Raw genomic sequence first — 10768 nt, forward strand, 5'->3', positions numbered from 1 at the left:
TGGAGTCAGTCACAAACCTGCGGCTTGGGAGACGTTGGACCTTCCAACAGGACAATGATCCGAAGCACACATCCAAGTCCACTAGAGCATGGTTGAACATGAAAGGCTGGAACATTCTAGAGTGGCCATCGCAATCACCAGACTTAAATCCAATTGAGAACCTCTGGTGGGACCTAAAGAAGGCAGTTGCAGTGCGCAAGCCTAAGAATGTGACTGAACTGGAGGCTTTTGCCCATGAAGAATGGGCTAAGATACCCATAGGTCGCTGCAAGACACTTGTGTCAAGCTATGCTTCACGCTTGAAAGCTGTCATAACTGGAAAAGGATGTTGTACTAAGTACTAAAAAATAATGTCACTAGGGGGTTGAATAAAACTGATAATGATGTGAGCACAGTAAAGACATTTGTGGTTATTCCATCATAAATATTATGTTATGTTTGTCTAATTTACAAGTGCCTCTTTGATATAATTGTAAATAAGATGACTGAAATGATCAAAATCATGTCAAACTGGCCAAAACACTTTATTTCAGTGGGGGTTGAATAAATTTGATCACAACTGTATATACATCTAACTGACTCACTTTTTTTATTTGGTGAAAATGCCATCAAAATGACATCAGAAGTGTGTTTAAAAATCAGAGTCCACTTTTAGAGGCCTAGAACGTGAAATCAGCTCTCTTCCTGTGTCCCTCTGTCTCTCTTCCTGTGTCCCTCTGTCTCTCTTCCTGCGTCCCTCTGTCTCTCTTCCTGTGTCCCTCTGTCTCTCTTCCTGTGTCCCTCTGTCTCTCTTCCTGCATCCCTCTGTCTCTCTTCCTGCTTCCCTCTGTCTCCCTTACTGTGTCCCTCTGTCTCTCTTCCTTCACCATCATCTCTCACTCACCAAATGTTTCACATCCACTCTTTATCTTAAAAAAACATTCTGATATGCTTTAGCCTGTGACTGTCAAGTCCAAACTCACATCTGCTGGGTGACTGAGAGGAGTCTTGACTCACAGCAGTTTGACCTGTATGTCCTAACCCTAACCCTAACCTACTCCAGCACCATGTCTTACACCTGAATGACCTCTGACCTTTCTCAGTGATGCCAGTTTCCGTCTAGTGGGCCAAATATACATGCAAAAGTACCAAAACAAACCCAGTAACTCAAACCGTCTCTCTCTGGACTCACATGACTGCAGTGGACAGGATATGTCATTCCTAGTGGACAAACTTTGAATCTCTTATTTTTTCCCCATGTACAAGTTGATGAGTTTTGTAGGGAACTTAACAGAGATATGGACAGAAAATCTGACTGATTTTCCGTAGCTACTGAGAATATTTATACTTCATGCCTTTATTATTCACGTCTTCCATCGGAAATGGCAGGAAACCAAAAAAGTGATGCAACAGTGACAATGGCATATGCAATCTGTGATGCAGGATTTGTGATATCTAGAAATAGTATTTATGTGTTTGATGTTCTTGTTTATGTGTAGTATACTGTCTAATATAACCTTAACGTTAGACATTACATCAGACAAAATACAAGTCTAAATCTTGATTTACAATCACGTTTTTACATAAATAAACTAAGGAATACACTGATAAATTATAGATAGATAGATAGATAGATAGATAGATAGATAGATAGATAGATAGATAGATAGATAGACTTTCTGTGTTATAGCTGGACAGAGCTATTTTTTGCAGAAAAACACATATTTCTTAGTTTCTAGAGAAAAAAGAACACAACTTCAAGGCCTCGAAACAATAAAAAAGTGTGTGTGTGTCTGTGTGTGTGTGTGTGAGAGAGAGAGAGAGAGAGAGAGAGAGAGAGAGTGTGTGTGTGTGTGTGTGTGTGTGTGTGTGTGTGTGTGTGTGTGTGTGTGTGTGTGTGTGTGTGTGTGTGTGTGTGTGTGTGTGTGTATGTACATGCATGTTTGTATGAGTGTTAAGTTTTGAGGTTTGTGTCCATAACTGAAGCAGTGGGCCATATTGTCATCTGCATACCGATTTAATAACAAATTTAAATATATATGTAAATATCAATGTAACTTGCTCAAATCTAAAAAAATTGTAAGTGAAAATAATTATACCGGAAATTAACCAATTAACACAATGAATGAGTAAATATAACAAAAATAATTCACTGCAAACACTAGTTTTGCCAACACAATACTGTTGTGTCTGTACAGCAAGTAAGTTTGAAAAGCTCAGTGGAACGTAAATGTGCATGGAGCCCCTAACTGAAACATGATCCATAGCTCAGGATTATTATTTATCAAGATTATCTGTGACCCACGGACGCCCCGAACGGGCAGGCCTGGCGCGACCCAGCAGAACTTGAAGGGAATGTGACCCACGGACGGAGATCCGAGGGAAGAGCGGGAGTCGTGTGATCCGGGGCGTTGGCACTCCTCACAGGGATTATGAACTATGATTATGTTTATGGGGAGGAGCAGGGAGAGAGAAGATATCTAGTGACGCCTGGGCACTTGAGGAGAAATGACACTCAGACTGTGTTTACTCTGGCATTTCCATAAAACTGCGGGAAGCGATTGTGCTCTTGTTGTGTAGGAGACACAAACTTGACCTATAACATCCTCCCCTCACATGTAGCTGTGGTTCAGGGCCCACAATGCAACGCAGGTGAACGGCCGTGTTGGGTTCCCAAAAACATCATGCAGGCCCTTTTAGGAGATCTTGCAGTATTCAATAAAAGGAATAAAACAGGGGAATTGAAAAAGAGAACCAACTAGATAATGTAATCCTGTCAAAGGAAGGACATAGAAAGGCATTGGTGGAGAATGACCTGAAGATGTCAACAGGTCATTTATGCGGCTGAAAGCTAGTTGATATTACTGTAGTTTTTAGTTACATGAAAATCTCCAATTTATTCCTTCCTATACAACAGGTGCTATAATATTAATATGTCTCATTTAATTACAAAATCTAAGCTGTAAGTATGTTAAATAATTATTTTTAATTTTTATTTTTTTCTGGTTTAAAGTTTACTGAACTATGAAACCAAATGGAAATTGGGAGAAGACCTGCTTCATTATAGCAGGAGAGACATGGTGAAATTAACCATAGAGATATTATATATACAGCATCACTGAGAAGAATTTACAAGCTGTTCTTAAAATATTCCAGTTAATAACATCAACAGAGCCAGAACACTGGCGTGGATCATAAGGTCCAGTGGGTGTTTAGAAGGCACATTAGCAAAGAGCAAAGTAACACCACACACAGGAACTTGGCATGTAAAGTCAACATTTTTTTGTTTACATTTTCCTCTCTGTTTTACCTGGTTTTTTTATCTTCATAAAGATCACAGTACACGTATAAACTATTTACTGACTAATTTCTACAGACATGGAAAAAGAATGATCCTGGTCCTTAAAAAGTATTAGCAATTTATAGTTTACAGTAATTATATTGAAGATAAATGTTACACAAGAACACAAGGGGGAAATGTAAAGCACGTTTGTATAAAGTAGTGACTCGGCGAGATGAAGAGAAGTGGGTTAAGGTAGGTGTCCGGAGAGCCCACCCAAAATATATCTGTCTGTGGTTCTGTAGATATGATAGGATTATTATTGCGTCAGTGTTTCAGCGTGTAAGAAAGAAAGAAAGAAAGAAAGAAAGAGAAAGTAAATAAATGTTCTGTGATTAGGGGCCAAGATCACTTATGTCCTACTAAGACGGTATTGCACAAGCACCTTCTGTCCGTCTACTCGTATGATTTGCAGACGATGGTCTGGATTTGATATTTTAAACGCATTTATCGCCATCTAGTGTTGAATGTGATACAAACGCCATTCTGACAGGAATGACTGTCCAACCAACTATACTGTTTGCATCTTATTGCGATAATGTACTTGTAGTCCTATGCGAATCCAAAAACAATATGACGACGTTTTATATTGTGGTCCAGTTTTTCCTGGAAGACTGTGATACATAAACACAATATAACATATACACATATATTAAATAAATGTATTTGAGGAGATATGTTTGAAAGAACCATGATGAATTAATTCCCTAATGGATTAGACTGCATGGGCCTTGGTTTGCTGTATAAGGTAGATTTGATAAAGTTGGAGTTATCGGTGATGTATACGTGATAAATTTGCTAGAAAGCTCCGTTTACTGTATCACTGTGATCAGAGTTCGCAGTGGTTCGACACTACAACACTGTGGGTATTGCTACTCAATATGCATAAATAAGATGCATAAATACATCTTTATTGAGAGATGTTTAACAATTATGAAAATCACTCATTATCATGTGCTAATAAATTCCAACGCGAGAAATACGTTTAATTTTCAAGCAGACTTGTCTACCAATTTTGTCGTAAAAAAAAAATTTTATTATTAAAAAAAAATATTAATATGGTACTATTTATTTTCCTGTCTATGTCTTGAAAATATTACGATTGACGTATAATTTATTCGGCCCCTAGTAGTATTTTCTCATTCAGCCAAATATGCAGCTCTCTTATGAACATGAGACATAGTACGCCCTGTTCAGACCCAGCGCGCGGGGACCGGAGCTCGTGCCAGCACCGTGACGTCAAGACCGGGGCAACTACAATGCAATCTGTCTTCGCGCGTAGGCACGCACCCAAACACGGGCCTACACGTCACCACATTCACGCAACAACCCCACCTCACAGTTTATTCTATCATCTGCTATTTAAAAGGTTACCGATTGCATTAACCAGGCAGCAAGTCCACGTTTTTTAATCGTAATCGCGATTGTTGAAATCTTTTCGACACGTTAAAAAAATTCACATTTGCAATACACTTGATTAAAAGTATTCTATTTCTGTACTTTTATCGATTCATATTGCACAACGCGTTCAATGCAACCTATCAGAAGTAATTAATTCTGTTGGGATTAAGTTGCGTGCGTACCACTTGCAAATTAATATGGTTGTATAGTATAGATAGCGTAGTGTCTGGTGATTTAACTTTACATTCGTCCAGATGTCACGAGGACTGTCGGAGTTCCTCATAAAATACTATCCGAGCCTTTAATTTGAACCTCCCTGTGGTCACCTGACAGTAGTTTGAATTGCTCGTGGTTGAGAGCGACACGCTATGATTTGAAGGGGTTCCACAAAGTGCAAGTCCTGGCACTGTTGCCGGTTTGCCGTATGAGGCTAGCCGGTTAATAATAGACCAGCACTCATGATGCCGTGGGGCAAACTCATAACAACATGTTTGCTCCATGTTAGGCGATGGAGTTCAATAAAAGCCTCCCTAGGTCTTTTATTAGGGATAAGGATCACGTGATAACATGATTCTGCGGTGCTGGACTTTTGTGTCTTAGTCAAGGGCACAACTGCAACCCACTCCGTGTTCCAGAACCCAGAGTCCTTCAAATGCTAATTTAGCGTTATGCATATTAATGCCCAAATGCAAGGATTGGACCCGCAACCCTCACGCTGCCGATGACCTAAGTAGGCCTACATTATCCTCCCTATATACCGGTCCTTTCATTCACTTTTAGTAAACCTACAGCCTCACTATTACAATATTATTTACATCTGTAAAGTTGCATTGTGACTGATTGTGATTGGCTTTTGTGAAAGCACTATATAAATAAATAGGCTAGCTTTTTGTCATTGTTTCATCTCTCAAACGTAACCACAGCTCAGAAATAACTATGTAACTGCACACTTTGAATATCATGGAACTTAGTTTATAGTCTGGCTAAATAAACAAATACTTAAATACTGAGGAAATAACAGAGTATGTCATATGTCGTTTAGTTTGTTGTTTTTTTTCCATGGATTTAGTCTGGCATATGTCAACAAACTAGGCGGTCCAGATAAAGGATGTTTCTGTTAGTGAAGATATTTACAATATTGAAAACCCCATAACTGCAGGTGGAGGTCTTGAGAAGATGCCCCATATTGTGAGAATATCAGCTTAGTTGATTCAGCGTCTGAATGCTCTCTGATAATAATATTTATGCACTTGATGGATTGTGGTATATCAAGCAAAATGCATTTAGAAGAAAACTATTGGAGATCATAATGGGAGTCAGAATTATCATTATGTTTGTTAGGAAATTAGTTTTGTTTGAAAAGTGCCTATTGTGGTGATGTGCAGTGCAAGATCTGATTCAGAAATGTTCAACCAAAACTTAATTGAAGAAATGCTTTCCATTCACTCAAATCTCTAACGAGTCTCCTACTTCCATAACGTTTGTCCTCACCAATGGGAGGACAAAATCTCACATACTGGAACAGGAATGCTGGATGAATCCATCTTTATCACATCTGTTAATCCCAACATCACTATTGCAATATGATTATCAGTAAAAGTCTCAGATCATGGAATTTTCTTGCTGTAACATCAGTGTTGGAAATGGAAAATTTATATTTGAAATAAAGCACAGGTGTATCATCACTATTATTTAAATTATTATTAATTAGATGACCAATTTTTCTTAAGCAAGATCTTTAGTGTTGTTTATGCCAGTGATTAAAACCCATCACTGTTGGTACCGACATTACAAGCTGGAAAAGTTTCCTATATTACAAACACTAGTGTAGTTTTGGAATGTCATTTTAGATTTTGGCTAACTTGAAACTGACGATGCATTATTAAATATTAAGGCTACCGAGTTAGTGTTAGACAGCAATCTACTTAATAGCAACAGACATCTCCATAGTTCTTACAGCATTTGCTGTTAATTCTAAAGAATCCTTCATTGCTTTCAATGTCCTCAACAGGTTGATTCCAGATGAGAAACATTAGATGAACGGTTATGTTTTCTTTAGCAAAAAAATGCACAAAGTCTTCTTTGTACACGGTTTTTCCTCAGGACATAGAAAGGTTAGGCACAGCTGCACAAAGCAAGGTCTTGGGAACAAATGCAATTGGTTGTACCCTAGAAAACCGAACCAACACAAACTTATTACATGTCACAACAAGCCCTGTGCTCGTCTTTGTGTACGCTCACTCATGACGCTGACGGCTTTTGATCTTACATATTTTCCCGGATTAGTGACTAGGGCCAGATTTTTAACTAGTGGTTAAATAAATACCTTAAACATGACGTTTGTGAATATCCAGTTCCATTTTTAAAAATGGAGTCTGGAATCTGATGCGGTGCCTGGACTGTAGAGGATTCTACTTGCTTTCTGCGAATGGCACATTTCGACGCATGAAAATGATTTGGCTAGCTGTTGTGGTCGCCATTTCAGGTCTGATTCTCCTCTTTTGGTTTCGGGGGGGGGGGGGGGGGGGGGGGGGGGGTCCGATTTGGCGTCCGTGACCAGAGATGCTATGGCTTCTCTGTTTTCATGGGAAACAGAGCGGCGTGCTGTGGGGTTGCAACCTGGGGAGAATTCCCCTCACGGACAGGTCAAGCTTTCACTCCAGCAGCAGAGACAAAGAGGCCTTTGTGGCCTCTGATACGAATCTCAATGCCCCTCTTTCTACGCCTCTGCTATTCCCCCCAGCTACAGAAATCACGGAGAAGAAGGGGTCTGATGGGGGGAAAAAAAGAAAAGCAGGCACGAAACGGTGACGGTCGGCGGGAACCCCCCGGCGTTTGCAAAGCTGCTTCGTGCAGTGGCGTTTGGTGCGTGCTACGACCTCCACGATGCTCTAGAAATGAAAGAGGTGACATTTGATCTGTTCTGTCCACTTCTTTTCCCCCTTAAGAGCTCTTGTGTTCAAATCAGGTAATGGCTTTAGGTTTCTCCACGCCTGTTTCTATACCTCTACGTGGGAGCGGACATTTTACATCATGCCCCCCCCGTGTGGTTCTTGACACAGATGCCATGCTCTACGGGGCTAAAGGAAGTGTCCACTTCCCCATATCCGTGCCGGCCAAGGGAAACTCACATTCTGGCTCAGTATCAACGAGAACAGCCAACAACCCTGCTGCTGGGTCACACAATGTGTGTAAACAACATAACTGGACTCTCCTTCACATGGACACCCAGAGTGAGGTCTGCTCGTGCCAATCCTATACAGTCTGGCGTTTACAGGACTTCCACATGCTTCCGCATACAGGGCCGTGTGATTGAGGTGTGGGGGCAGTAGAGAGGTGAGATAACGTGTCATTAGGATTTTGACCTAAAGCATCGTTAGCAAATCCCCCTTGAGGCCCCTTAACTGTGCTAGTGTCAGATCAATATATCTCACATATCAAGGTGGAACTGTCCATTTGTTTGGGATTAGCACGATGCAAATATTGTTAACGGCTCTCTTAAGACATTTTAAGAGGCCGAGTGGAGAAGCTTTAAGACGCACGTATAACTAACATTATTTTACATTTCTCATGAACCATAGGCCTATAGCGTTGCTTTTAGATATCACGTCCTGACTAGCCACGTCCTAAAACGTCATTCTGCGTTTATTATTATTATCATGCTATGACATTTGAAGCCTTTCCCTTAAACGTAGGCCGTGAGGATACAAGGAGATGGATCTTTTCTGTTCTCTCTCTCTCTCAAGACCGAAGCTTCAGTTCTCTGCTTGAATGACGTAGATAATTAGTACATTTGAGCGGAAAACCCAGAGCTACGTTGAACTTACTCTCTCCTCCCTGCGGTGCAGTTTACCCCAACATTTTCAAGCTCAAAACATTGTTTATGTTTTTGCTGGTGTAACACAAGATGCCTTTTCACGCATCCTCTATAGTGCTTTTCTCACGGTGAAGTCAGTTATGACCCCTCCATAAGCAGAACCGACAGTGACAGCGCCTGGATGGATAAGTTCATACCTTGGTCAACGCAGCTCGAGCACGGGGGCTCCTCTGCGCTCGCGAGCTCTCCTCCTCCTCCTCCTCCTCCTCCTCCATCGTCCGGAGTTTTTCGTTTCTTCGACATCGGTCGCTCCCGCGATTCAAAATACGACTTGGCGTTGTACGAATTGGTTATCGAATAAAGAGACAGGTGAAAGCAAAAGACTTTCAACCGTGTGGATGAGCGCATGCAGTGGCGAGAAACGTGATCTCCGCGAGCCACAATCTCATTCATTCAGACGATCACGGCTCCCTTCGCCCTCGCGCGTCTCCAAAATCAACGCAACGAGAGTGAAAGTTGGCAGGTGCGCGGATGCAGGCTACTGGAGACCATTAAAGGAACCAGGGCCGTCGGGTGACAGACCCAGTACGGGGAAAACGTGCAGTTTTAGACACAATCGGTGTCCTAAAAAACAAACAAAAAAAAGCTTGGATTTCCTCTGACAAGTGAGAAATATTGCCACGAAAGTGATTTGCAAATCACGTGCGTCCGGTTTTACACAGGAGCAGGAAAGTGCGCGTCCACGACCGTTTGCAGCTCGCGGGTCTATTCGCAGCAGCACAAAGATCCACGAAGTTCTGCGTCTTATTCTGCTAGTCCGCTGTAACATTTTCATTGCATTAATTTGCATGGTCGGCTGTGAACCAACTGAGAGTGAGCGCGCAGTCGACCGGTCACAGAGCTGACAGATCCCTCCCTATATTTCGGATTCTCCTCGTCACCACAAAGCAGCCGGTTCCGGACAGACGTGTAAGCACGACCGGAGAGCTCCAGGCATCGGTGTTGGTGATCAGCGTTACTCATACAGCTGCAAACGCGCCGTATCTGCAGACGCAACATCACCTGTGCCATAACGCAGACCCTCCCCAGATCCCTGTGTCCAGTGTGCGCACACCACCAAACAGTCAACGGGTGCGCCGTACCTTTTGATCTCACGAAAAAATCATGGGTCCAGCGATGTATTAGAGACGTTCTCCTTGTTTTTATCAAGCTCTTCAACAAACTTCTTGGTGCAGTTGCCAGGGAAACACGGACCGACCAAACGGGCATGGTTTAGCACCGGTCTTGGGGACTTTAAGTTGCGCAGCGGTGAACTCCCTGCAGCGGCCGGACTCCCAGTGCAAACTATCGGAGTGTTTTGACGGCACAAGGCAACTTAGGAGTTTTCTGTAAATAAAGGCTCCATCAGCAACAGGGTCGCGTCTCCATTCAACACTCAATGACGTCAGTAGACTCCTCCGCAAACGGTGCCAAGGGTTAGATTGACTCAAACGATAACCTCACTTATTTTACGCAAGCAAATGAACCTTTACATTCGACGTGGCTCGGTTCTGCATAGCCGACGTCTGCTAGCTGAGGTAGTCGGGAAGAGAATCAAAAGATCTGGTGGAAAATAGCAAAGCACGAAGTATTCGGTAATCTTGTTTTATTATAGTGTACCTCTGCAGTGATCTCCCCCCGAATTAGAAACCTTCCCACAGAGCGATGATGACGAACGCGGGGAAATCTTACAGCTCGTGACAAACGTATCGCTCCACGTCGTTTCTTGTCGTCTTTTATATTTACTGCCTTGTTCAAGTTCTACCTTAAGTTCAGAATTAGCGCGCACACCTGTTGAATCAGAGGGCGTCTAAAGGGAATAGAGACGAGAATAAAACAGGCCATATACTCTCACTCGAGGGATGGTGCAGGAACAATTGATTTCTGAGGTGGAATGCAATTAATTTTAGATACAAGTGCAATTTTGTAGGCAGCGGAATCATTTGTAGGCGACTGCGGCTCCATCTCCTAACAGAACCCCATGCAGAACCGGGGCGCCTCAGTCAGGAGCGAAATGCTTTGAGGATTCCCTCTTAATCCAGGATTTGAATCACGCCAACGAGTTTTAGCCGTTCTGCGTTTACCACGTGAGAAGGTTTTTGTACAGATGCTCCCTTTAACTCTAGCACCCTTAACTAATGCCAGTGACGCCCGCCCTCGTGTTTTCTGTAGTCAAACAGACTCTTCGCCCC

At 42.2% G+C, this 10768-nt stretch overlaps 1 protein-coding gene across 2 annotated transcripts in view; it reads right to left on the reverse strand.

The window, feature by feature from the left end:
- pde10a (phosphodiesterase 10A) overlaps window positions 1-10202 on the reverse strand; it is a 73620-nt gene extending 63418 nt beyond the window's left edge. For both annotated transcript variants that reach the window (XM_076974592.1, XM_076974594.1), the window contains exon 1: window positions 8735-10202. In XM_076974592.1, the coding sequence (XP_076830707.1) occupies window positions 8735-8990 (256 nt within the window). In that variant the 5' untranslated portion in view covers window positions 8991-10202. The remainder of the gene's footprint in view (window positions 1-8734) is intronic.
- Between the last annotated feature and the right edge of the window lie 566 nt (window positions 10203-10768).

The sequence above is a fragment of the Brachyhypopomus gauderio genome, chromosome 15 (genome assembly GCF_052324685.1).
Source record: "Brachyhypopomus gauderio isolate BG-103 chromosome 15, BGAUD_0.2, whole genome shotgun sequence".
Taxonomy (NCBI): domain Eukaryota; kingdom Metazoa; phylum Chordata; class Actinopteri; order Gymnotiformes; family Hypopomidae; genus Brachyhypopomus; species Brachyhypopomus gauderio.